General features: G+C 37.1%; 4 protein-coding genes across 20 annotated transcripts in view; 3 read left to right on the top strand and 1 right to left on the bottom strand.

The window, feature by feature from the left end:
* LOC147496129 (midasin-like protein) overlaps window positions 1–6,410 on the top strand; it is a 42,344-nt gene extending 35,934 nt beyond the window's left edge. Inside the window, exons 63-77 of the mRNA XM_086564909.1 lie at window positions 5–237; window positions 430–684; window positions 776–997; window positions 1,102–1,260; window positions 1,341–1,565; window positions 1,764–2,072; window positions 2,182–2,328; window positions 2,398–2,604; window positions 2,721–4,463; window positions 4,584–4,865; window positions 5,283–5,465; window positions 5,548–5,646; window positions 5,738–5,863; window positions 5,951–6,258; window positions 6,332–6,410. Coding sequence (XP_086421035.1) covers window positions 5–237; window positions 430–684; window positions 776–997; window positions 1,102–1,260; window positions 1,341–1,565; window positions 1,764–2,072; window positions 2,182–2,328; window positions 2,398–2,604; window positions 2,721–4,463; window positions 4,584–4,865; window positions 5,283–5,465; window positions 5,548–5,646; window positions 5,738–5,863; window positions 5,951–5,983 — 4,223 coding nt within the window. The 3' untranslated portion in view covers window positions 5,984–6,258; window positions 6,332–6,410. The remainder of the gene's footprint in view (window positions 1–4; window positions 238–429; window positions 685–775; window positions 998–1,101; window positions 1,261–1,340; window positions 1,566–1,763; window positions 2,073–2,181; window positions 2,329–2,397; window positions 2,605–2,720; window positions 4,464–4,583; window positions 4,866–5,282; window positions 5,466–5,547; window positions 5,647–5,737; window positions 5,864–5,950; window positions 6,259–6,331) is intronic.
* Window positions 6,411–7,190: 780 nt separating this feature from the next.
* Window positions 7,191–9,501, top strand: LOC147496130 (WAT1-related protein At5g64700-like). Its single transcript, XM_086568545.1, has 6 exons — window positions 7,191–7,495; window positions 7,816–7,995; window positions 8,141–8,396; window positions 8,508–8,666; window positions 8,787–8,938; window positions 9,145–9,501. Exons 1-6 carry the CDS (start codon window positions 7,314–7,316, stop codon window positions 9,380–9,382), a joined length of 1,167 nt encoding a protein of 388 aa, XP_086424671.1. The 5' UTR covers window positions 7,191–7,313; the 3' UTR covers window positions 9,383–9,501.
* A 2,374-nt stretch (window positions 9,502–11,875) lies between these two features.
* Window positions 11,876–23,043, bottom strand: LOC147496131 (uncharacterized). Of its 17 annotated transcripts, XM_086564920.1 has the most exons (6): window positions 20,920–23,043; window positions 19,084–19,149; window positions 17,995–18,078; window positions 16,870–17,439; window positions 16,703–16,786; window positions 13,625–13,787 (listed from the first exon to the last, which is right to left on the bottom strand). In XM_086564920.1, exon 1 carries the CDS (start codon window positions 23,041–23,043, stop codon window positions 21,025–21,027), a length of 2,019 nt encoding a protein of 672 aa, XP_086421046.1. In that variant the 3' UTR covers window positions 13,625–13,787; window positions 16,703–16,786; window positions 16,870–17,439; window positions 17,995–18,078; window positions 19,084–19,149; window positions 20,920–21,024. The 17 variants fall into 17 exon arrangements, with proteins under 17 accessions (XP_086421041.1, XP_086421051.1, XP_086421046.1 ...); XM_086564915.1 differs by lacking the exons at window positions 13,625–13,787; window positions 16,870–17,439 and adding an exon at window positions 11,876–13,500; XM_086564912.1 differs by lacking the exon at window positions 16,870–17,439.
* On the top strand, window positions 21,024–27,234 carry LOC147496132 (DEAD-box ATP-dependent RNA helicase 35-like). The gene is made up of 2 exons (XM_086564927.1): window positions 21,024–24,549; window positions 26,248–27,234. Exons 1-2 carry the CDS (start codon window positions 23,606–23,608, stop codon window positions 27,110–27,112), a joined length of 1,809 nt encoding a protein of 602 aa, XP_086421053.1. The 5' UTR covers window positions 21,024–23,605; the 3' UTR covers window positions 27,113–27,234.
* Window positions 27,235–27,589: the final 355 nt, after the last annotated feature.

Raw genomic sequence — 27,589 nt, forward strand, 5'->3', positions numbered from 1 at the left:
ACAGACACTGAAGGTTTCATCCGCCTATCCTTAAGTTCTCAGTCTACATGCCTTATGTACTCTGAGGAATGGAGTAAGTTATGGTTCTCAATTGAGAAGATTTTCCGAAGGGTAACTGAGTGTGCTGATCTCTGGGAGATAGAAAAGAAGAATTTTGGAAAACGAAGAGCTCTTTCTGACCTTTTAAAGCTTTTAGAAAGCTGTGGGTTGTCAAGGCACAGATCTATGAGTTCTGAGGTATTTGTACAGAATGTGCTATGTTTCTTCGGTTTTTATTTATTTATTAATATTCTTGTTTTTCATCAATAAAAGTTGATATATTAATATATTTTAAAGATTACAATAAACACTTGACATACATATGGATGTCATGATTTATACAATTATGGTTCTTGATGTTTGGTCTGATGGTTAAATGTTCACCTATAGGATGCACACGGATCCAACCAACCAACTAGCTGGTTTCTTCAGCCGTCATACAATATGCAGCACTTGCTGGTGCCACCAAATGGGAACTGTAGTATAGTTGATGCCACTTGTAATAGCCAGTCCCTGAAGCCCCTTCCTAACAACTTTGATTCATGCTGGATAGCTGCAAATCACTTCTACTACAGTAGCATGGCTATGGTGCACCTCCTGCGGAAAATATGCCTAAATTTTCACAAAGATATCAGTCTTGATCAGGTACTACAGATCCTACTTATCTGTAGAAAGAATATTGTTGTTATTGAAGTTTTCATTTTGTCACACTAATTTATTTTTATGCTTTATGTAGGTTACCAGATCAGTCTCTTTCCTAGAACATCTAATCATAATACAACAAGAGCAGCGATCCGTCGCATATAAGCTTTCTGAGGATATACAAAACTTAAGGGGTTCTTTAAATTCGTTAAATGATTTCCATACAAATCCCTCGTTTACTGACCATGTTACTACTGCTGAGAGCTTGGTATCACTTAAACAGCATGCCACGCGTAAGTGCATGTGGAAGCAAAAGGTGACTTTTCACTTGGGAATCTCTTTTAAGATGTTTGTTGAATTACATTGTTTGTTATGAGGTCCCTGAGATAGTGATTTCTTATTTGCTTCCTCCACTTTCAGAAACTGTTCGACAGCCTCTATGCCTTATCACATGAAACATCTTTGTTTCTGAGGAAAGTTGAAGTTACCCATTTAAACACTTGCCAAAGTGTTAAGTTTGAAGCTAACGAGGTTCTTGCTTGCATTGAGAAACTTCTTCCAAATATTCGAAAGTCTAAGGTGAGCATCTCTTCATGAACAAAGGTATCTTTGACTTTTGGTTCTCAGTTTTTGGCTCTTAACTTGAAATTGTATTACAGGAGTTACTAGATCAATATCTTCTCGGTGGTAACAAAATTTTGACAACACCAGAAGCCTTCTCACTGCCCTTTATAGTTTCGAAGCCGATGGAGCAATTAGTTATGCAGAACTTTGTAGTGTTAAGTGAACTTGAGGAGAATATCCAAGCTTTCACCAAGCATGATGTTGATAAAAGATCAGTGAAAGAGCCGCTGATTGGACATTTTCTAGACCTTCTCAACAAGGTACATGTTAGTTCGATTTTGCATGCTCTGGGCTTATTCACAATCTTTATGAATCTGGTGAAAATGTGATTATATTTTCATATCTCATTTTCTACTCTCATGGGTCTGGATTCTTGATGTTGAATTCCTTAACAAAGCCGGTTTGAAAATCTAAAACAAACTAAATTAAGTTAGTGTTTACCTTCACAACATTCGCAGGGGAAGGCGACAATGCAAGAATTCTGCTCTTTTCTGGAGCCAATCCAAGATATCAGTGTACCTGACAATGATGCATCTTCAGATAAATCTTCTGATTGTGAAGCTAAATTTGCTAGCTCTTTCAATGAAACTTTGGTTCTGATTAGGGTTGCGTATGAGAAATTTGGATCATTGACTAATGGTCTTACTCATTGTGAAGACTCATTGTCAGAAAATATTAATCAGTGGAAAGTTCTAGTGGGATCATATCGAGCGAATATGAAGTTGGACTGTATACACAAACAACTTGGTGAAACGATCACGACTGCTGTATGAACCTTTCTTCTATTGATCTTTTGTAGCATAAGGCTATGGAATGATTTTGGTTCACTCTTTCACTTATCATAGATCCTCATAAAATTGAAAATTCTCTTAACAGGTCCACCTAATAGACAATGCCGGGAAGAGAATCTCTAATGTAGATAATCAAATACAGACATGTCTGAATCATCTTCATTTGTTAGTAAATCCTTTACTGACCTTGGGGGATGGTTTTCTACTCGAATTCATAACCATGCACAAAAAAGTAAGTTGCTCTTAGATTGTTCTATTTTTATTTTTAATTTTCATAATTTTTTCATATCTTCATTTCCAGGTAGCAGAAATGACACACATGCTTGCAAATGTGTTTGTTTCATTGTATTCTAAAGGATTTGGTGCTTCCACCGAAGACCAAACAGATGACACTGGTGGTGATATGTCTCAAGACGCAAGTGGAACGGGTATGGGGGAGGGTGCTGGTGTGAATGATGTGAGTGATCAAATTGAAAATGAAGATCAACTTGTTGGGTGTTCTGAGAAGGTACTGTGTCAGTGAACCTTGAGCACGTTATCATTCTGTTATTTGATCATCCTTTTTCTTACCTAAACTGTAAATGAACGCAAATTATGATTTGATGGGTTTCCTTTGTGCTGCAGCCTTCTGATGAACAAGATACGTCAAATGAGGCCCCAAGTAAGAATGACAAGGGAATAGAGATGGATCAGGACTTTGCTGCAGACATACTTAGTGTAAGTGAGGACTCTGGAGATGATGACAATGAAGACATTGAGGATGAGAAAATTGAATCCGCAATGGGAAGTACTGGGGAGAACAATGAGGTAGTTGATGAAAAACTTTGGAACAAGGATGACGAAGGAAATCCTGATACCACAACAGAAAGGTATGAGGAAGGACCATCTGTCAGAGATAAGGATTCTAGCTCTAGGGAACTTAGGGCAAAGGAAGATGATGCTAATAGTTTGGGTGAATCTGGAGAGCTTAATGCAGATGAGCCTGACAAAGATAACACAAGAGATGGAGATGAGAATGATTCTGACCCTGATGAGAATGTGAATGACATGGAGCTTGACAAAGAGGCAGCATATGCTGATCCTACAGGAATACAGATAGATGACCAAAGGCAAGGACTTGAAGAAGATGCTAACATGGAAGACATTGAAGGTTCTGATACCTTAGAAGAACAAGAAAGCACTGCTACTATGGAAGAGGAAAATGCCGAGAACAATAATGCAAGTGATGATGATGGAAAGACCAATCAACTAGATGAAGAAGCAAAGCAGACGGAATCTGAGCAAGTAGATGGAGATTCTGAGAGTTGTGATCCAGAGAAGGATCACGAAGTTGCAGAGATGGATTTGTGGGCTCCAAGTCAAAATACGTTTGAACTGGGAGAGCCTAACTTCCCTGGGAATACTGCGCCTTCTGCAGTTTCTGGGATGCAGCCTAAATCTGATGCACAAACGTCAGAATCAAGATCTATAGCACCAAAGCCACAATGGTCCAATAGTGAGCACATGGAAGATGGTATTGCTCCGTCGATGGGGTTACCTTCTGGTAGCATCCCTGAGACTGAATTGACGATGCCAGACTCTACCAAGGGTGAACAGCTCTGTGCGGATGAACAAAAAGCTCAATCACCGCAACAGGATAACTCTTCTGTGGAGAGGGCTTATCCAAACCCTCACAGGAGTGTTGGGGATGCATTGCAAGAATGGAAGGAAAGGGTCAAACTATCCGTTGATGCAGAGGAACTTAGAACAGATGCTCCTGATGATATGGAGGAAGGTGACGCAGATGAATATGGATATGTTCCAGAATTGGAAAAAGGAACTTCTCAGGCTCTGGGGCCTGCAACTTCCGACCAGATTGACAGGAATATAAAGGGTTGCAACCCAGATGGTGATGAAAGTCTTACAGAACAGAAAGGAGACTTCACTAAGAAGGAAGTTCAGAAGAAAGAATCAGAACTGCTATCTACCAGGAGTCACAGTACTCTTATGGACAAACTGGATGCGCAAATGTGTAACTCGGGCCTCAGGGATGAGGTACCACTGAATGGAGCGCTTGAAGATGGTAGGAGTGGTGCAGATGATGATCCAGAAACGACATCAAAGAATATGGTCTCAATAAAAAAGGATGAAGAGATGTTGCAACTTAGTGACCTCACCATGAATAATGAGGAGCTGGGGAAAGCCGAGGACCTTGAGATATCTGGTAATATCGAAGTTGATGCAACCACACTCTGGAGAAGGTATGAGCAAATTACAACAAGGCTGTCACAGGAGTTGGCTGAGCAGCTACGTCTGGTCATGGAGCCCACCCTGGCTAGAGGTTTGGAAGGAGATTATAAGACTGGCAAACGAATCAACATGAAGAAGGTAAAGAACCCTAAATGTTATCGTACTCTTAAGTATTTTCACAATTATTTGCAGTTGCCTATGGTATCTATGTGTTTATGTACTGTGCATTGTTCTTAACCTTCATTTGTTTCTCATCAGGTACCTTCATATATAGCCAGCGGTTACATGAGAGATAAGATATGGCTGAGACGCACTCGTCCCAATAAACGTGACTACCAAGTTGTAGTTGCTATAGATGATTCGAGAAGTATGTCAGAAAGCCATTGTCAGAATGTTGCGATTGAAGCTTTGGTCACTGTCTGTCGTGCTATGTCTCAACTGGAAGTGGGGCAATTGGCTGTCGCAAGCTTTGGAAAGAAAGGGAACATAAGATTACTGCATGATTTCGATCAGCAGTTTACTGGAGAAGCTGGACTGAAAGTGAGTGCTGCCAATCCTTGTTCATAAAATTTAAAATCAATAAGGAATAGGAGTTGTTGGTTTCTATCGGGACATATAGAACATACCTGACGCTGATAGAAAAAGAATCATATAATAGCTTTTATTTTGAGATTTCTAGATATATATAGCAGCCCCCCACACACACAACCCGCACCCAAAACTCTGGCCTATTAGACATGACCCCATTTTTCTAAGCTTTCGATATACAAACCCCCCGCTACCAGAAAAGGGAAAAATTTGTAGAACCATAATTCGTGATTTTGAACTTGTTGGAATTCTGACTGCTCCAAAACCAGGTGTTTTATGTCTAGGAAGCTCTTTTTTCCAACCGTAATACTTTTGCACTTTAAATTCTCAAATGATATGTAGCGCCTTATTTGATGTTTTTTGGAACAGATGATATCGGGTTTGACATTTGAGCAAGAGAATTCCATAGAAGATGAGCCGGTGCTAGATCTATTGCTGTATCTGAACAAGATGCTAGATGCTGCAGCGACGAATTCACGTCTTTCTTCTGGCAAGAGCCCTCTGCAACAGCTAGTCTTGATCATTGCAGATGGTCGATTCCATGAAAAGAAGGTATATCTTGGATCTGGTTATGTTCAGGAATTATATTATAAGGTTTGCTGCCTTGCAAAAATTTAATTTTTCTGACTAACAGGAGAGACTGAAGCGCTGTGTTAGAGATCTGTTAGGCAAAAATAGGATGGTTGCTTTTCTGCTATTAGATAACCCGCAAGAATCCATCATGGATTTTGAGGTAATTCCTTAAAGCTTCTTGCTAGCTGCTTGTAGACGCAAGTTACATTTAACACCACATTTCATCTGATATCTCGTGCCATTGCCTCCAGGAACTATCATTTCAAGGTCGGGAGTGTGTAAGACTCAAATATCTGAACTCGTTTCCTTTTCCATACTACATCGTATTGAAGAACATTGAAGCACTTCCCAGGACACTTGCTGATCTATTGAGACAGGTAAATTGACTTCTAGCTGTCTACCTCTCTCATTTATTTGCAAGGATATTCAGTAATTACATTTTCATTTTTTGTCCTTGACTGCAGTGGTTCGAGCTAATGCAGAACGTAAGAGAATAGATCAAATTTGCTGCAGAGCTTAAGACAGCCTGGAGTGAAAGGTGGTTACATTACAAAACCTGCTTTAAGAGGATCCAACAGTAAATTCTCTATCCAAAGTTACATGGTTCATGAAGATTGCTTGTGGAGCCGCTTGTAGGGCTTTCCATGCGTTGAAACTTAAAAACAAAAGTGGTCCAAGTACGTCAGCTGTTGGGTAAAAAAAATGTCACTGTACAGTTTCTCTATGGCTTTGTAATTTGTAAATTTACTGTAAAATCGTCATCATCCAATTTGCAAACAAAAAATATGACCTTTGGACATGAGATTCTTCATATGAAAATCTCGTAGCCAATAAGAAATGTATAGCATTTCAGCAAACTTCCATTCCTGCAGTTTGCTTTTTTTCAGGAACAAAAAATATGACCTTTGGACATGAGATTCGTCATATGAAATCTCTTGTAGCCAATTGTGTTGTAGACTTGTAGTAGTTTCTGAGTTTCTGTTACCGAGTTTAATTAGAAATGAGCCCTTTCTTTAAGGTTTTTGATTGGTACATGGAGTTCTTAAAGTAGAAGGTTGCCTATTGGTGAACTTCTCAATGGAGTACTTGTGGCGTTTAATTTCAATGTAGGAATCCACGGTTAAAAGCGTACAGTCCACATGGCAGACTCTCTCTCAAGAATTTCACCACCTAGGAAAGAGATTGTCCGATGTACTCTGTTTAATATAGAGAAAGAGGTGAAGTGAAGTGAGGTGATTGTTGTCAGTATGCTACCTACCTACCTAACTATGTGAATTAGCTCGAACAGGTCATATTTTATGCTTTTCTCGCATCTGAATGTATGTTGTATGCTTTTCTTGGGCCAATGAAAGAAGAATAGTTCCTTTAGTGATCTCATTAGTACTGCTGTGAGTTCATCGTGAATCAAGTTCCATGTTAGAGAGTAGAGACAGTTTGATGGTATATGTATAATTTAATGGCTAGTGCTCAAATAATGTGCAGTGGAGCATACCTATTTATCCACAAGGAACGAATATTCCAATAGTCTTTAGTTTGAACAATTTTCCCACTGCTTCCGCCAAGAAAAAACTGGTAATCATCATATCCATTTACTGTGCAAAATCAGTATAAAAAGAAAGAGGCCCAGGTTCGCTGCTGTATTGCTTCACTGATTCTGAATCCCACTCGTTGAGTATGGTTAAGGAGTCAAGCACACAACATAAGCACAAGTGGAGTACGCAGTGTGCAAGGGTGTTCAATTCAATCACCATATATATATATATATATAGTAAGGTGTCTAGCTTGTTACATACACAGTATTCGTCTTTGTCCTTGCATGGTTAAGAGATGGTAACTACTAGGACTTGTGCTTCGTATGTGGCCATGATCGTGGTACAGCTATCTTATGGCGGTTCCAGTATTCTGGCTAAGATATCTCTAGAGAAGGGAATGAATCAACAAGTTTTTATAGTTTATCGGCACCTAATTGCTATGCTTGTATTAGCCCCTTTGGCCTATGCATTTGAGAGGTAAGTACTTTTGCTTTCCACTCAAAGTGCTTTATAATCTACCTTGCTTAGGGACTCAATGTTCAAAGACCCTGAAAATCCAAAGCTGCAAATTCTTCAATAAATTTTGAAATAGTACCTTGAAATTAAGAATACAACTAACATCAGCAGCAGCAGCTGTACAATACAAACACTTTTCAAATGGTTAAGAACACTACAGAAATGATTGCATAACTTCTTCAGAGCTCGAGGAGTGTTGTGCTAATGGTTTTAAACTTTTAATTGACATCAAGGATCGCATGTTCTTTTGCATTTTCTTATAAAGTGATAATGCACTGCAGGAAAACACGCCCTCCACTTCCATTTACAACTATAATGAAGATCTTCGTTCTTGCATCACTCGGTAGCACTCTCAATCTGAATCTTTACTATGCTGGACTAAAGTACACTTCTCCAACTGTTGCAACTGCCTTGACTAATGTAACTCCTAGTCTCACATTCTTAATCGCGGTTTCACTCGGGTAATAGTCCATCATTATCATGACACATACAAAAACATAAAACACAAGTACTACTTCCAGTCTTCCACCTTTCCCCAGAAATCCACGATACCCATACCTACTACAAAATGCTGACGGATATGTTTTTTTCTTTCCTCTCATTCAGGATGGAGAGAGTTATGCTTCGGAGTATTAAAGGTCAAGCAAAGATTATAGGTGCTCTTGTTTGTGTTGGAGGAGCACTAATATTTACATTTTGGAAAGGAGATTACCTACTCAGAGACTTTAACCAGAGGCCATTGATCAACATCCACAATACAAAAGGTTCACTCGGGTCAAGGCACCATGAAAATGATTGGATCAAGGGGTCAGCTCTTGTTTTGGCTAGCAATGCTGCGTGGAGTGCATGGTTTATTCTTCAGGTCTGATCTGGATGATCCCTATTGAAGTACATCAATTTTACATTCATCAGAATTGTTGTTTGATTGATAAATACTTCTTTTATTCTTTCTTTTGTTCACGCGCATCCACAGGCACTGATCTGCAAGGACTATCCAGCCAATCTTTCGCTGAACACTTTGATTTGTTTCTTTGCATCATTGCAATCTACCGTTCTTGGATTTATACTTGACAGGCAAGCAACCTCATGGAAATTGGGTTGGAATGTTCAACTCTTCACCATTGTGTACTGTGTAAGTTTACTTTAACTCATTGATGCCGGAAGTTATACTAATGAAGGGACAATATCATGTACAGAACGATGAAAGGGTATTGTGCCAGGGTAACTAAAGTACTTCAATTTTTCATGACAGGGAGTTCTGAATTCTGCTCTAGTGTACTTCCTACAGACATGGTGTATCAATGAGAAGGGACCAGTTTTCGTAGCCATGTTTTCTCCATTACTACTTATCATTATTGCCATATTCTCTGCAATTGCCTTTGCAGAGCGGCTACACGTAGGCAGGTACGCCGCAAAGTACAGAGTGCTCTAGATTCCATATATCAATAATTGTTTGTTTTAGTTGTATCCTTGGACTTGCTAGTGCATTTTTTATCTACATTTCAATCCTTACACGACTCCTTTTACTGATAGTATATCTTACTAAGTTACCTTGCATTTTGGCTTTGCTTTTTGTCCTTGATGAGATTTCTTTCTTATACTTTTCGCAGTTTCATTGGTTCAGTCATCATAATTTTTGGCCTGTACTGTGTCTTGTGGGGCAAGACCAAGGATGGTTCTGTAGAAAAGAAGCCAGATAGCAAAGAAAGTTCTTTCAATACACAAAAATTAGAAATAATATTAGATTGTGAACTTGCAATTGAGCAGAAAACAAGTGAAGAAAAGGATCGTCCAGCTTTACTATCCAGTGGATCATTATCCAAACAGGCCTCGTTCTCGAAAATGTAAATAAGTACAGACGAAATTCTCCAAAGGAATTGCTAGAATATAGTCTAAGAATTTCATATTTAATGACCGTGTACCAAATCATAAACCATCTACTCCATAAATTTTGAGATTCTAAAATTGAAGAAATAAAAAAAACACGGAATTAGACAGAATGTTGTTTACATGGGTCAAATTAGTAGGTCTGTGTATCATTACTGGTTTGTAATTTAATTTTGGCTAGGGAAGAAAGCCAAACCGAATTATGAGAACTCCACAATTCCGACTGTTGGGTTGGAATGCATGGAAACTTTGGACACCTTAATTAACGTGGTTTCTACTACAAACGTCGCGCACATTTCTTTGGAAATCTTCTCTTTAAATGAAAAATTCCATCCCGTAAATAAAAAAAACTCAAATCAGCTCACTCACAAAAAAAAAAAAAGCTCACGGCACATTTCATTTTCATTTCGCGAAAACATAAAAAAGAGGCTCACGCTCTTTTTCATTTCCACTCCATTAAAAAGCAAAATAAATTTCAACCAAAACTGTGAAGAGTACATTATAACACTGATGTTCGCAAACCCAATAAATAAATAAAAGTAAGCCTCTCAAAATATCTCCAAATGATTGAGATGTATGTTGTCGATGGAGAAGTTGATACATAAGTTAATGCTTATCATACATCTTCATAGACCTCTTCTTATGTGATCTACACAGACGATGTAATAAATCGAACGGAACTGTGCAATTCTTCAATCAATGTAGAGTTCAAACTTGCAAACATAAGAGGAATATAAGAGGAACTTTATAGTAGTTCTAAGAAATTAAGAGCCGAATATTTGGCTACTGCAATAAGTTATTACTCAATCGATCTAGTGGTTAGAGATCACAAAGAAACCAAAAATATCCCCACCACCACAGACATGACCTTGAATCTGAATAAACATCGAGCACTATGCAAGGATTATCTATGTAGATACAATGACATTAGAAAATAGATAGCCACCTTCACCTCAGTGCCCAAACCATACTGTTTGCAACAAAATACAACACTTACATACGCATTTTGGAGGGTATATAGATCAATGTATTCATACGATCAAAAGGTGAGCACAAAAAAGGCAGTGCTCAGCCTACATCTTCATAGATCATATTAAACAATTTGTAACCAAAGCCAACACCTATTAGCATATGCATTCAGGGACCTCACTACCAATCTGGAATAATATAAAAATTGTAAATGTCTAAAGGTGAAACATGATAGTTTATTACTTTCAAATTTCTAACAAAAAATCCATGCCTAACTACAAACTTTTCTTCATTTGACACTATAACAGTTTCCCACAATTTGTTCAACAATGTAACAGAACCTGCCTTTAGCACAGTTCGATCATATTCATAGAATAATTCCAAAAGATGTAAAACCTATTTGTTCCGATATTTGGCTAACGCGTAAAGTTTTTCTCACTCAATTCCAACAACTGAACATCACAAAGAAAACAAAATCAACTACCAGGATAGGCTGAAAACACAATTAAAAAAGAAGGTAGAGCAAGAAAGAAGACCTGCTTTCGAAAGGCTGCAGTTTCTCGTGTCATTTTAGATCCCCAGTTATCATTTAGATATCAATTGCATTAGATTTGAACTGGAAAAATTAGTCACAAAATTAATAGAATTGAACCAAGCATTCAGTAGATGTAATGATTAATGCATTAGGATCGAACAACTATTCACCAGTAGTAGTTACAAAAAAAACTGGAATCCACAAAAACGAAAACGAAGTACAGGAAGAAAAATAATAGCCAGTTAGTTACAACCAAAAAATAATTGGTTGCAAAGGAACCACTAAATGATGAGTTCAGCTGGGAGCAGGTAACTCATATTTATGAAACTACTATAGTCTTAACTGTTCTTTTGAAGCATAAAAGACTAGTAAGATATAAATGAGACATGCAAAACTTGCTTTACTTACATGTTCAATTCTTACTGTTCTCTCACTAAACTCTCTCCTCCAGCCTCTATTTTTCTGTTGACAATTTTTTGATTCCTCCTTTACACATGCATAACCGATATTAGGATATCTTGTATGAACACATGCAGGTGTTCATACAATCCTGCATGTCGATATTGTTTTGCCGAATTGCAACTTGGGGAGGAGGGAATCCCTCTATTGAAGCTTATTTATAAAATTTAGTTTGCTATAAGGTCTTTGTATCATATAGCCGTGTAGGCACATGGTGGCCTGAGTTGCAGAATTTGTGGTTGTGATATGATCTTTGATTTTAGGCAACTACGCTTCCATACATCTTCTTGTAATGATAGTAGACAATTTTGATAACCTTTATTATTGCATGGACCTTTTCTTATTGAGTCTATCAATATGGAAGATGATGTTGCATGATGAGTATACATTACAGTATTCGAGTACACCCATATTCCTTCGACGTTACAATTACACATTCAGATTGTTGTAAAATTTTACTTTTGTTTGAATTATTCTTTTTGTTTATATCTGCCACAAATAGTAGCGTTTGAAACTTAGATATTCTGCCTCTGTGTTTGAATTGTTCTTTTTGTTTATTGTACTAGGGTATTTATAGGTGGGATTGTTGGAAAATTAGCTTCTTGCTAATGATTTAAGTGTTAATGTAATCTGTTTAGTTGGAATATTTAGCGGTATTATCCTTAACATAAGCACAACAAGAATGGAGAAGAACAACACTCTTTTCCGATTTCGACTACCATATTAAGATTTATACATCTAGGACAGACCATTGATGAAGAACCCTGAGACTGATTAATACTGATCTAAATCTCAACTCGAGGCCTTATTCGTATTTTAGGTATTCTTGATCAAGATTGACACTCTTTTCCAATTTTGACCACCATATTAAGATTGGCAAGACTATATATGAAGAACCCTGAGAGTCTGAGACTGTTTAATATTGTTCTAAATCTCAACTCAAGCTTGGGACTTAGATCTTAACCTAGTTTACCTTAAACACCTTGTGGTTATCGTTGTTAGTTAGTTGGTTGATGGAATGTCGTTGTTTAAGTTTGTTTTATAATTGTTTATAGTTTCTAAATTATCTTGTCTGTCATATTTCCTTTTGTGCAGTTCTTCCAGTCTATGTGAAGCAATGCGCAGCTGTGTTACTTGGTTGATTGTGTGAGACAGTTAAAGAATGATCTGAAACAAAAAGTGATGGAACTTTCTGAGAATATAGGTTTTGCAGAAATGCTATGTCAAGGGTCATGTTTATCACCGATTGTCTTTTCTTTCAATGAGAAACGACACCGGTTAGTTAATGGCCTGGCTTCAAATTTGTCGTACTGTAGAAAGTGCACAACCCTTCATGATACAGAAATATATTCGACAGTGAAAACGTTATTCAAGGAGTTTGAGCTGAAGGAATTGGTTGAAGAGGATTGTCGTAGAATGGCCTCTCAACATATTCCTTTTGCTGGCTGGCAGTGAACATAGGGGCCTTGTTGTCCTTCATTACAAACGGAGCAACTTTGACTTCATTATCTGTAACTTCAGCTCCCAGGTTGTTGTAATGGTCACAGGTTGCACTGAGTTTGTTCTTAACAAGTTCTCTGAAGAATTCCATACTGCATTTCATTTATTTTTGGTACCCAACAATATTGTGATAGACCAAAAAAGTTCGCTTTTCACTGTGGATGTAGGGGCTCAATTCCGAAGACGGTCACTCCGCATTGCGGTTTCTTTTCTATATAATAATTAATGCCCTGCAACATTCTGTGTATTCATTTGATATTTTAGAGTTAAGTGATAATGAGATTTTAGAGTTCAAGGACAATTTTTTTGAGAGAATTGGTTGTAAACGTACAAAGTTTAGGGGTTCAAGGATAAGTTCGGGTAAACTTCAACAATAATTTTATAATTTTTTGCATTCTCACCTGTAAATGCAGATTAAGAGCACAGAAGCTTCTCCATCGGGCATTCGGGTTAAGTGATAAAGCAAATATTTGATATTTCGACCAAATTACCACTTCATTTTCCTCTTGACCTACTGAATGTGTCGATCAGATATGTTGGCATGTATTTTGAGAGAATTGGCTTATAGTTCCCTCAAGTATGACATCCTCTGTGCTCTTCTTGTCATTGCACCCTACTTTTTGAACAACTACGAAACCACTATCATTTGAGTTTCATTCATCTGAAATCTGAATTTATACTAGCTTACTAAGGACTAGAGAGATTTCTTAAATTTTCAGAAAACTAAGTTCAGGTGAAAATACAGTGCAATAATGACTTTCAATTGTGATATGAGAGTTGAGGATTTGAAGTTCTTAAAGCCAGTTAAACATGAACTGTATGCACAACTAGAAAACCACTGTCCTAAAAAAATGAAACCAGGAAAACCTTGGTGAGCAATTGTATCAGGTCGAGCCTGGACACCTGAAGCCACAGGGGAAAAAATCATTAATACCAATTTTAAAAGAAGATCACCTGAAGCTTACTCTCTGTAATTCAAAATCTAATGGGACTCATTAGGATAATAACTAACATAATCTTTTTAATGGAATCATTCAAGCTTTTTTAATAATTCAACTAGCATCAGCTTTTTCTGTCCACTCAACTTCAAGGTCTCACGAACTTATATGAAGGTGAAACCTGGAGTAGAGAGAAATACGACTCCGATGATATAAGGAAATTAAGAGTGCATGTTGACCAATTACGAATCCATCAACATATTACTCTCAATTAGCTATTTAAACTCAATAAGTATCATCATAGCATTACAACCAGTCAGATTAAATATTTTTACCAATAATAGAAGGGCAAAAAAGGAGAAAACTTTATCAAGGCATGGAAACAAGGTACAATTAGAAATATGGCCTACATGATAAAAAAGCAGGATAATCTATTCAACATATTAGTTTCAGAAACCTAAGACTAGGCAAGAGACTTCTTGTGTGGAACCTCATCAAAAGTTGCTTACAACGATATAAATTTATCTACTCTTGACAAGGTTAAATATATATATCTACTTGAGCTGATACTTTCTGAGGAGGTTCTCCATTATGGGAAGACTTCGTCACCAAAAATCAGTCCTCAGTTCATCTTGTAAGTTCATTTTTGGTGGTGGAGTTCATTTGGAGTTTATCTATAAGGTGGAGTTCATATAACCATTCCTATGAAGCACATAGAAGGTAAACTGGATTGTAAAAAAATAAGAGAAAATCTTGCAGGCAAAGTTATGATGCTTGAGCGCTACGTTCAACCGCCAATGATGATAGGTGGTCATAGGGGCTCTTTGCTACAAAAGGAAACCCCAAGTAAATGGGTAGCTGATAATTCATAATAGTCAAACTGAAGATCTGAGTGCCAGACCAAACAGATACTCGTGAGACGGTGAGATCTAATTTGTGCATAGTAAGTAGCAAGCAACTTGTTAGCATCATCTAATTTGTGCTCTACTCTTGTGGCAGTAGGCAACGAACAGAATGAATTAGGTCACACCCAAATTAAAAGTGAGCTACAAATCCTACAATGGGATATATACATTTCCAGCGGAGTTTAAATTTTCCAGATCTATTAATTTGCAGCGGTCCTTCCAAAGATTCACCATAAATCAGAAAAAGGGAAATGCGTAAGTTAGAGAACTTTTTAGCTTTTACAGCACAGAGACTGCTACTGCAGATATATAGAGTAATACACAAACAAGGTCACATCAATCAAAATCCACAAACTCGGACAAAATCAATATTTTTCGGAACATCTAAGATAACATCCCATCTCACTAAGTCGTGGACTTCTATAAGGTCGATATCAATACTGAAAATTTTCATCTTTTCTCATAAATTTCCGTAACCGTTGATGTAGAGAATACAGGATCCGCTATGCTTCCAACTCTCAGATATACTCATACAGAGGGATTAATGATCCCATAATGAATTTTCAACTCTAATTCATCGATACCTCATAAATGCCTTAAAAAAAACTACGGTGGCGTGAAATAAACTGAATTTTCCAACGAAGATATGCTTTTCTCCCATTTGTAGATGAAATAACGTCGACAACTCTTATTACTCAGCCAGTTCTCAGAAAGCCGCTCACAGCATCTTGACAATTAATTCTCTGGCAACTTTTTTTTGTTTAGTAATGAGCAAAAACCAGTCAGGTCCAGGGTATCTATTCTCTTTCCAAGAGAGAAAGAGCTGACCAAATCTCCTCGCGTAGGTTTCCTACAAGGTTACCAACCAAGGGTCTATAACACTCTCTAGGAGCCATGTATCCATACTGATACAGAGTCAAAACCTGATTCCTTGGATATGTTTTCTATAATATATATATATATATATATATATATATATATATATATATATATATTATATATATATATATAATATATATATATATATATATATATATATACATATATATATATTATATACATATATATATATATATATGGATTCTAACCTTAGAACATGCTCGCATAAAAAAAACTTTGGACTTTTAGATGAAAAGTTCAAAAATGAACACTAATTTTTACATGGTTAGACATATCCAAATATTATAATTTTTTGTGAGAATGATCTTCATGGTGGGGAGATCATCTCCACAAAAAACCAGACCTTAATTCATTTGTATGTCGAAAATGTGGCTATAATGTGCGCATAAGAATGTGGCTCTATCCCTCCCTAATATATATACATGGAGCTTTGGGTTGAGCCTAAAAGTAGTCCTTAACCATTAATTCCATTCCAGACCTAAGGCCCCTAATGCTAAGCCTAGTTCAGTTGCACAAAAACCTTTCAACTTCATATAAACAAATGCACCAAAAAAATTCCAACCCAGTTCGACCAAGATAATATTGATCTTTCACATATACAAAACACAAAACATTTTGTCTCTGTATCCTACTGAAGAGGAACACGGAATACAATACACATACTGAAAGGATTTCGTGGCTGAGCCAAAATCAGCTACTGATGCTCCAAAATGCTGGCCCAGAGTTGCAGAGGTATAGGCTTCCCCTCTGCAATTCTAATTCTAATAGGACTCATTAGGAAAATAGGCCTGACATAATCTTCTTAATGAAATCAAAAGCATCTAAGAAAAGGCCTTAACCTAAGAAAACCCAATGCTACATCCATAAACGACTTAATTAAAGACCTACTTGGGTTTCAAAGCTCACCTGGTTTAATAATAGGTGGGGTGGTGCAAACAGTATAAAGGAACAATTAGATAGTGTGCTATGGTCTACTTAATGGTTTGATATATTCCCATTCTCTACTGTTAGCAGCGTATATCTGATCAACTTGAAAGACTAGAAAGAAATGTAAGTACAATTTCATAACAAATACCATTGCTTCCTGTTGTAGTTGTAGCTTTAGCTTCAGAATCGTCCTCTAGCCTCTTTCCATCATCATTTTCCAATAGTTGATTAGCTACAAAACCATATAAATATTAATTATTAAGGTATGTTTATGAAAAGTGGCAAATTATTCTGTAGCCAGCTAGTGTAACTAACCATCATTTGATTACACACTGCAAGGCTGTGTAACATATTATCCACCATGGAGGACAAACACTTTTTTTTTATTATTGGTAAGCCTGTTTTAAATGAGATCAGTAACTCTTTGATGCTAGCGGGGTTCGAGCCCTAGACCTCCGGTATCATCACCCAAAGGTTTTACCAACTTTGCTAGTCGGCAAACACTTTTTCTGTCCACTAAACTTCAACGTCTCGAGAACTTAAGAGTTTACCTCTGGCTTTCATTTTTTTTTATGAAGATAAAAGGTCATGCAGATCTTCATAAGAGCAGTGCAACTCCTTAGGCAATTCAACAATCTTTTTTTCAAAATAATGAAATAGCAATGAAATATAACCAAAAATAAAAGGACAAAAAACAAGAAAATCTATCCACATTCCCAAATGATTGAACCCCACATGGCATATCTATACGAAACCTTATTAATTTTGACTTGGAGATCTAATCACACATCTGTTTATCCACGAATCAAGGAACGGTTAAGATCACATATATGTTCCTTGACTAAAGAGGTTTGTGCATGTGGCCCACAGAAAAATACTTTTTGCCTAAAAAAGCAAAACAAATGTAGTAAGCAGAAAACATTTCAACATCGAACAGGTATCAGTTGTTGAATGGTAATGAAGTCATCATCATTTCCTTTAATCCACTTTGTCTTTCAAATCATTGACTTGTTGTTTACTCTATAGTATTTGTTCTTGTGTTTGTTTTCAATGCAGTGAACAACAATGGGTCTTCTCTCTAACAAAGTTGAGAAGACTCAGATTAAAGCACGTGATCATATATACACTTGGAGAGCTGTTTATACTTACTCTCATCATGGTAATAAATCTATCTTTCTCTTATTAATGTTGCTGCATATGGCTGAATTGCTTCAATGTATAATGTGGGTGTCACTTGAAATTCTAGTTTATGGCGTTTTTTGTCGGTGGATTTCTGGAATTTTTTGTTTTCATTGTTCATGTAGCACACTTGGTCATGTTTCAGGTTATGGGGCGTGTCAACTTAGAAATGTCCCTTGTTTAGGTTGTGGGGTTTGTCGAAATGTTTGAGTTGTGCTTTAGAATTGGGTGTTTTAATCATGAAGTAAACAAAGAAATCACCTTTGTCCTATCCTCTTTATAATCTTCGTCTCGTCGGTCCAAATGTGATGTAGCAACACCTTCCGATAGAGATTCAAGAAAGACCTAGAAGAAGTGAAGATAAGCCTTATTAAAAAAACACCCATTAGCATATCATATTTCATTTAAGGCATTGGTTGAAGTACAAGAAGTATGAAGACGTACAAAAGAATAGATACAAAATAACCTAGCTCCAAGACCAAGAAAGTTCAATGTGACTGCAGGAATCATATCCAATTGATGAAAATATGTGAGAAATTGAGTTAAGACCTTACCACAATTCCGTTACAAAGTTTTAGAAGCAGGACTACAATGAACGTGAAACGTGATTAAGAGACACACCAAAGCCGAGGACCGAAAGTTGGTGCCGAGCAGTCTAGAAAATATAAGATGACCAAGTGTTTTAAGAAACTTTGGTTTCAACATATCACAGAAAATTGTACATGTAGCCTTATTATTCTGCTATTTCATACCAATTTAGGGATTCAACAGTGCATAACTCAAACCAACACCAACTTGTTATAGCTAGAAGCACCAGCACATATGATAGGCACAAGAAGATAAGAATATGAAGGATGGGCAATTGGCCATTTCTCTTGTATAGTCTGTCCATGTTGTGACTTATGTCACAAAGTCACAAAGCTTTCATGCATACATATAGTGAAAGAAAGAAATGGATGAATATATAGATGCATTTAATTAAATGTTGTACTAATGTACTGTTAACAATGAGATCTATGCATTTCAGTGTTTAAGAACGGTCATATAAGACACCACTGTCCACCAGTCACTCATGTTTCAGCAACTATTAAGGGACATATAAAAGCCAAGCACATGTACTCAGGCTAAGAAAGCTGGAGTTCTGCACTGCAGACATTGTCAGACAATTTCGAATTTTTAACATTGATCTTTTTACATTGTCTAATATACTAATATCAAAATTATGAAAGGATACAACATCAATATAGTAATACATATATCACCATTAAGGAGGATAGGACACTATAATTCTACAAAACAATAAATTCCGCTGCTGTAAGATATAAAACAAATTAGAAAAAAACCACTAACCAAGGTGTATAAACAGTTCTTCACTGCAATACTGACAAAATGAAAATACACTCCAACTCGCAAAACCTACACAAATTTAATGAAGCAAATTAACCAACTAAGAACTATTGACCACAAAATTAACGAAACCAAAACAAAAGTAGGACTTCAAAGGTGAAACTATGGTAAGAAAATCTGTGTAAACCAAATGGTTGAATATAAAATCAGAAACCAAACGCATCAACCCTAAACACAATAACCATTCCCAAAGCAGACTATATAAAGCAACTTGATAAGATGAAGTTAGGTTTTGAAGAAAAGAGGAGATCCTTAGGGGTCATCTCCCATTTTGAGAAAGCAGCATACATCTTAAAATCACTTGATTTCGCCATGTCACAAGAGGAGAAAATTGGTTATTGGCCTTTAGATGGAGGACCTGCGGACCCCACCCTGCGGGAATTTGTTACATAGATTCTACTTCACACTTAGCAAAACAAAGGAATCTGACATTCCCTGTGAATGACTCTAATGCATTCTCATCCATTTCTACAAATGCAAGATGTTCCTGCTGTGTATTTACTCAAGGGGGACTACAAATACAGTGGGCCTGCACATCACAGAGCGCTGAAGTCATTGTCAAGCCAAATGTGCATATAGCCCACAGATAATTGACCAGACGGTAGGAGGCCTCTTGGGACTCGGGAGGTGAAAAACAACTTGGGCTGTGAAAAAACAAAAAAAACAAACAAACAAACAAATTGTCCATCTGAAAAAATTGAAAATAAAAATAAAAACAAACAACTTAGCTTTGCCTCTCCTCCTTTCACAGCTAGGTGTCCTCCCACCAAAATTCTTTACCACTTTTTTTTTTTTTTTTTCAGTACCACTTCTCTTTCCCTTCTCCCTAACCCATATGCATTTACATATGGTGCATAAACACTCTATAGGCGCTCTAGATTCCAGAGCTTCTCAAGTTAGGCGCGTTTGAGCTCTCGCTTTTGCTCAACGATATGGTAACTAAGGTTGGGAAACACAAAAATAGGGTAAACTGTAATACAATGAGGACCAGCCCTACATCGTCTAAAAACGGTGAGAAGAGAAATGCAACGGAAAGAGAAATATCACAATTCTATAAGCCAGTAAGAACCTGTTGAAAAAGAAGTAATAGGATAGAATGAAGCTAACAAATGGCACGAAGGAACAATGCTTATCTATAAAATATCAACTCACATCAACTAATCCAAGTCATTTGTTTTATTGCTGCGGCATGTACACCAGAATAAATAAATTCTTTAAGAGAATAATATGAAGGGACATCAAAATAACTCCAAAAAAGGCAAAAACAATGAAAATTCAAACAACATCCTTTTAACCATAAGAAATCATCCAAAAGAAAAGTATATCACAGTTTTCTAAATAATCAATCTCGAAACAGATACAAAACATATTCTTGATAACTCCTAATAGAACATCAAACACATCACGTGACAAGCTAAGTGATAAATTGTACTACTATAGATATTATGTTGAGTTGTTGACTTGTTATGCACTCAAACGATATCTCAAGAAACAGTGATAATATACATATTAGTATAGCATAGAACTCACTTAGTATACGAGCTAATAGTATCCTATAAACAGAAACAAGATCTATACATTCTTTCATTAATACCTATGCAGAATCCCAAAAAAGACCCAAGTGGAATAGCCTCGGTATTACATGTACACCAAGGAATAAATACAATCTAAATGAAAAAGTAAACACAATATAGGATGGAGACAGGAGAGAAGTATACACTTTTTGTTGACACATAAATTAGCAAAAGAATTGATGAAGAATTGAAGATAGCAACTTACAGATTTCATCATCCTGGTGGGATTGGTTGGAATCTTCACAAGGATATGTTATTAAGAATAAGTCCTTGGAGACTGAGCCATCAATCAACATGCATACTAACGCCTTTATTTGTCACTCAACAAAAACTTACGAAGAATAACCCCACCTTCATCATTCATATCATCTGTCATAAGCACATGCAGTATCATAGATGTCGTTTCAGCATTCACTGAGAAACCCCTGTCAAGCATTGCTTTATGAAATTGGAGTGCCTTTTGAGTATCTTTTTCCTTGAGAAATCCTTGAACCATGATATTGAAAGTACGGTCATTTGGAGCCACACCCTTCTTTTCCATCTCAAGAAACAAACTTTGAGCATCATATAACATTCCCTCTTTACAATAGCTATTGATCAATGTCGTATATGTTATGGTGTCGGGTTGCACCTCTTTTGAAGAAAGGCTGTAAAATAGTTCCTTTGCTGCCAACAACTTTCCTTCTTTGCACATGTGGTGAATAATACTGTTATAAATCACAACATCAGCTCTTAACCCATTTCTTTCCATCAAATGAATCAATTCCATAGCTTCAGAAAGACCACTGTTAGCACACAAACCTTCTATTAAAATACTATATGTGAGAATATTTGGACTTTGTCCATGAGTTTGCATGTCTTCAAAAAAATTCTTTGCGTCTACAACTCTCCCGACCTTACATAGCCCACCAATAAGGGTGTTATATGTAACAACATCAGGTTTCAAACACTTGCACTTCAAATTCTCATAAAGTTGCATAGCCTCATCTAATCTCTTAGCCTTGCAATAACCATTAATCATTGTGTTATAGCTAACAATATCGGGTTCCAGACCAGCATCCACCATTAAATCAAAAACATTTCCAGCCTCTTCCATTCGACCCTGCAAACAACACCCATCCATCAAAGAGTTGTATGTGATAGTGTCAGGCGCCACATTTCTTTGAATCATCTCTTCTAATAGGTGATGTGCCTCACTAAGCTTCCCTTCTTTGCAATACGTATCGACCAAAATACTGTATGTTTTCACATTTGGCCAAACTCCTCGACTGATCATATCATACAACAATTCAGTTGCCTTGTTCAAATTACTGGAGATGCATAGGCCATAAATCAAAGATGTATATGTGACGACATCAGGCATTATACCTCTTTGAAGTATCAGTTCAAACACTTGAAGTGCTTCACTAGTCCTACCCTCTTTACCAAGGGCATCAACGAGAATGGTGAATGTTACTACATTTGGTGAGATGCTTCTTTTCAACATATCTTCAAACAAACTTATGGCTCCTTCTAATTGACGAATGCTGCATAGTCCATGAATCAAAGAGGTGAAAGTAAAGTCATCTGGGACAACTCCTCGAGGAATCATATCCTGAAAGAGATTGACGGCATCATTCACCCGATATTGCTTGCAAAGACAGTCAATGATCATATTGTATATGTGGACATTAGGCTTAAGTTTTTCCTTTTCCATTGAGCTCATCAGTTGAAGGGCAGTTTCTGAATTTAATGATTTGCAAAACCAATTGATGACAACCCCATAAGTGACTTCATCTCGGGCTATTTTGTCAAACAATTCCAAAGCTGGTGCTGATTTGCCCTCTAGAAACAAACCCTTGAGAAGAGAATTCAAAGTAAAATCATTCGGTTGAAACCCACGTTTTAGAATATTCCCCAACACAGAAAACCCAAAATCCACCCGACCCATACAAGAATAGCAATTGATCAAGGTGTTAAGCGTCACAATACACGGTTGGACTCCAGCGGAAGCCATTGCATTGTACATGGATAAAACAATAGAAAAGTGTTGGGTCTTGACAAGGGCTCCTAGCAGTTGATTGAAAGGGTGAATGGAAGGCAATGGTCGATACCGAATCAACTCATTAAAGAAACCCAATGCCTCGTCAATCTCAAGTGTTCCAGATTTACACTTTTTTCTTACTAAATTTACTAATAAATCAAAATGAAGGTCGTCTTTATCGGCACAAGTGGTTGATGATTGACGTGGGTAATACGTAGTAGTAGAAGTTTTGAAACGAAAGAAGGAAAGAGAATGCAAGATAGGAGTGAGAGTAGCAGAAGAAGAAACCCTCCTTAACATCGCCATTTTGAGCTAACGGCTGCAACAGTTGAGTGGTCGACCAGAAAAACTTAATTTTCACTCTCTTTTTCTCATTAAAAGTGGAAGCCCAAAACCCCAACAAAATTCAGCCACGACTTGATCCCATGAGTTCGTGACCAAACTAGCTAAATAGTCAACAACACTACCAACCGATAGTGAGTAAACCTACTCTAAGAAATAAATCTCATAAAATATATTTTTTTCTCAAGGTGAATAATACTTGTTGGATATCGATTAAGATGGTGTAGGTTCACCCAAGAAAATATACTACATTGTGAATAAACACAACGGTAGAACTAGAGTTGAATATTTCAAATTTGTTGAAATTTCATTATTTTTTCCAAAAATGGGAATTCCGGGCGAAATCTAGTATATTCCGACAAGATTTCAAAATATAATTTTTTTCGACCCTACATTGATATTTAGACACCATTTTGTTTTTTCAAAAACCAAAACATCCGGCGGAATTCTTTGATTCTGTTCGAAATCGTGAACACCATAACTCACCCCGAAAAGACACAAACCCTTTATTCACAGAAAAGAAAACATGGAAATCCAGAGTGGAGAAAAGAGGATGGAAGAAGAAGATGAAGAAGAAGATTACGTGTCAATCAAAGTACGTAGATTAAGAGAAGCCCAAAAGATTCTCATGCAAAGAAAAGCCAAATCCAAAATACCCCTCGAACAAGTAGAAGAAGAAGAAGACATGGCCCATTCAGAAGCAGCAGCAAAACCAAGTCTACTATTCAAAGCTACTCAGTTAAAACGTGACTTACCCGAGGTAACTCCGACACAACAATTGGTTTTACAAGAAAAGGAAATGATTGAACACTTATCGGACCGTAAAACATTGATGTCTGTTAGAGAATTAGCTAAGGGGATTACATATAGTGAACCTTTGAATACTGGCTGGAGACCCCCATTAAATATTAGAAGAATGTCTAGGAAGGTTTGTGATAGGATTAGGAAACAATGGCATATTTTAGTTGACGGGGAAGATGTTCCGCCGCCTATTAAGAATTTTAGAGATATGAGATTGTTAGACCCGGTTTTGGACAAATTGAAAGAGAAAGGGATTGTGCAACCCACTCCGATACAGGTCCAGGGTTTACCGGTTATTTTGTCTGGGAGGGATATGATTGGGATTGCGTTTACTGGGTCTGGGAAGACTTTGGTTTTTGTTTTGCCGTTGATTATGGTTGCGTTGCAAGAGGAGGTTTCGATGCCGATTATGCCTGGGGAGGGGCCTTTTGGTTTGGTTATTTGTCCGTCTAGGGAGTTAGCTAGACAGACTTATGAAGTTTTGGAGGAGTTTTTGACACCGATGAAGCAGTGTGGGTATCCGGAGATTAGGCCGCTGCTTTGTATTGGTGGGGTTGATATGAGGTCTCAGTTGGAAGTTGTGAAGAAGGGGGTTCATATTGTTGTTGCTACGCCTGGGAGGTTGAAGGACATGTTGGCTAAGAAGAAGATGAATTTAGATAACTGCAGGTATTTTATAACTCGAAAACTTAAATTAATATTGATGCATCTTTTTTGCTCTGCATTGTTGATATGTTGTTGTTAAGCTATTTAAAGTATTTTGTTGTTGAGTTTCTTCTTTGCATGTGCACTTTAGTGCTTATTGGATTTTTATGTTGTGGGAAATAAGAGCAGGTAATAATCAGAGCTTGGGTGTTTTCATTTGGGTTTTGAGATGCATATGTAGAAGAAGGATGTTGGGAAGTGATTGTTTCTTTTGCACTGAACTACTGATACTTGTAGAGGATCAGTTCTGAGGACGTGATATTATTTTGTTATATCCAATTGCTAGGTTGGGAGCATATGGTCTGTAGGAGGGTTATGTCTTGAAGGCTCCTGTGTATCAAAATCTTTAGCACTTTAATGGTTTCCTATCTCTGTGTATATGATCTTGAGTGTTTAAGAGTTTGTAGCTCTATATAGACTTAAATTGTGAAAGAAAATTCATGGTATGGCTCAAAATAGGTTTTCACTTGATAAAATGATTTGATGGAATTCAGGTACAAGTAGCTCATATGTTACACTAAGGGTAACACTGATAATGACTACTCAATCCTCTAGGATAATAGATTGATTAGATTCCCAAGATAAAATGCAAATGTGTTCTACACTTTTCTGTATTGGAAATATGGCCGGTAGTATCCTATATATTGGAGAATATTGGTGCTATATCACGAATTTCAGTTAACTGATAATGATACTTCCGATATGTATCCACCAATTTCTACTACTTTTTTCCGTTGACTGAATATGAGACTGATATTTTCCTGGAGATGATATGTATTGGAAATTACGCTTCCAATAAATCAGATGTAATAATGTGGGCTCATTTTAATAGAAAATTTTAGCAAGTAGAAAGCAAGAGCTTTATAAAACTTTACTGCACAATCACGTGATCTAGTTACTGTAACGTAGTTTGTGCCTCTATTCATTCTTGCCCCAAAGTTGTGTTCTTGTTAAGAGATTTTATGATGATTAGATGTTCTTTGGTCTTCTTTTGCAATTTGGTATGGTGTGCATTACATATAAGTTTTAGACATCGTAGTCCGCAGATTCTTACTAAGAAGAAAACTCTTGGGCTGCTATTTCAACTAAACGCGAGAGAGGGGGGAGGGGATGGATTTATATATCCATCAATTTCTACCACTATTTTTTTTCCCATTTTCTAATGAGGCTATGAAATTTAGTCTTCCGATATATCAGATTATAGTTGGGCGTTAATTTGAAGATTTTATAAAAATGCTAGGAGGAAGAAAGCAGGAGCTTCATAAAGGTCTGTTGCACAATCAAGTAAAGTAGTTACTGTAACATATTTTCTGCCTATATTCTTGTGCTGAAGTTGTGTTCTTGTTAAGATTTGACTTTGTTATTTTATTTCTTTAATTTATTTAAATGAATTGGAAAATTAGTGAGTGAATAAACAAATAATGGTGAGTATGTGATTTTAGCGGTAAAAATACTATCACCATATTTATTACTTTTGAAATTTATCCTACTAAAAATTTCAAGGGTGATAATTGATAATTAATGTTCTATGTTCTGTGGTAGAAAATAGAAAAGCAAATAAAGAAGAAAAGTAAGTAGCAGATTGTTGGATGTGGAACCTTATTCTTCATTTTTTTTCTGAACAAGTTAGACTTGAATGCTCAATCACTACTTTATTTACAGGTACTTGACATTGGATGAGGCAGATCGGTTGGTTGACCTGGGTTTTGAGGACGACATCCGAGAAGTTTTTGACCATTTCAAAGCGCAGAGGCAAACACTTCTATTCTCTGCAACAATGCCGGCCAAAATCCAGAATTTTGCGAAAAGTGCTTTGGTTAAACCTGTGACTGTCAATGTTGGAAGAGCTGGAGCTGCCAATCTGGATGTTATACAAGAAGTCGAGTATGTGAAGCAAGAGGCGAAAATTGTCTACCTTCTTGAATGCCTGCAAAAGACTCCACCTCCTGTTCTGATCTTTTGTGAAAACAAGGCTGACGTGGATGATATCCACGAATATCTTCTACTAAAAGGTGTCGAAGCAGTGGCCATTCATGGAGGAAAGGATCAGGAAGAGAGGGAGAATGCAATTTCATCATTTAAAGCAGGGAAGAAAGATGTATTGGTTGCAACTGATGTCGCTTCAAAAGGGCTAGATTTCCCTGATATACAACATGTCATCAACTATGACATGCCTGCAGAAATTGAGAACTATGTTCACCGGATTGGACGAACTGGAAGGTGTGGCAAGACTGGAATTGCAACAACTTTTATAAATAAGAACCAGAATGAGACCACCCTTCTTGATCTGAAGCACCTCTTACAGGAGGCTAAGCAGAGGATCCCACCGGTTCTGGCTGAGCTCAGTGGTCCAATGGATGATGCAGATGCAATCACAAATGCCAGTGGTGTTAAGGGCTGTGCTTACTGTGGTGGTCTTGGGCATCGTATCGCTGACTGTCCCAAGCTAGAGCACCAGAAAAGCCAGGCAATCGCCAACACAAGAAGGGACTACTTTGGGTCTGGTGGTTATCGAGGAGAAATCTAACTTATGATGTAAATGTGTTCTACACTTTTCTGTATTGGAAATATGGCCCGAACTATCCAATATATTGGAGAATATTGGTGCTATATACGGAATTTCAGGCAACTGATAATGATATTTTTTATGAGCACTTCTTCAGTGCGCAGGTCGTAAGGTGCGCAGGTCGTTTGGGCCTTTGGATCCAGTACTTCTGCCTCGCAATACACACGCACCCCCTGATCAGTGGCCGAGATGTAATGGCGCACCATACATCTCGCGCACTGAAGATTTAGCCATTTTTTATATGTATCCACCAATTTCTACTATTTTTCCCTCGACTGAATATGAGATATTTTCTAGTGGAAGTTATGTGTTGAAAATTTAGGCTTCCAATATATCAGATGTAATATTTTGGGCTTAATTTGATATATGTATAAAAATTTTAGTAGCACATACTTGGGCAAGTGGTCTGATACTCGGGCAGTTTTGTTTTGTGGAGGA

The sequence above is a fragment of the Coptis chinensis genome, chromosome 6, assembly GCF_015680905.1.
Source record: "Coptis chinensis isolate HL-2020 chromosome 6, ASM1568090v1, whole genome shotgun sequence".
Lineage (NCBI taxonomy): Eukaryota > Viridiplantae > Streptophyta > Magnoliopsida > Ranunculales > Ranunculaceae > Coptis > Coptis chinensis.

What these genes read in the sequence shown, in the direction of transcription:
- LOC147496130 (XM_086568545.1), top strand. Translation starts at nt 7,314, where the DNA reads ATGGTAACTACTAGGACTTGTGCTTCGTATGTGGCCATGATCGTGGTA. An exon ending in TTGGCCTATGCATTTGAGAG is followed by an intron (nt 7,496 to 7,815) that starts GTAAGTACTTTT and finishes AATGCACTGCAG; the next exon opens with GAAAACACGCCCTCCACTTC. An exon ending in GTGCATGGTTTATTCTTCAG is followed by an intron (nt 8,397 to 8,507) that starts GTCTGATCTGGA and finishes GCGCATCCACAG; the next exon opens with GCACTGATCTGCAAGGACTA.
- LOC147496131 (XM_086564915.1), bottom strand. Translation starts at nt 23,043, where the DNA reads ATGGCGATGTTAAGGAGGGTTTCTTCTTCTGCTACTCTCACTCCTATC.
- LOC147496132 (XM_086564927.1), top strand. Translation starts at nt 23,606, where the DNA reads ATGGAAATCCAGAGTGGAGAAAAGAGGATGGAAGAAGAAGATGAAGAA. An exon ending in ATGAATTTAGATAACTGCAG is followed by an intron (nt 24,550 to 26,247) that starts GTATTTTATAAC and finishes CTTTATTTACAG; the next exon opens with GTACTTGACATTGGATGAGG.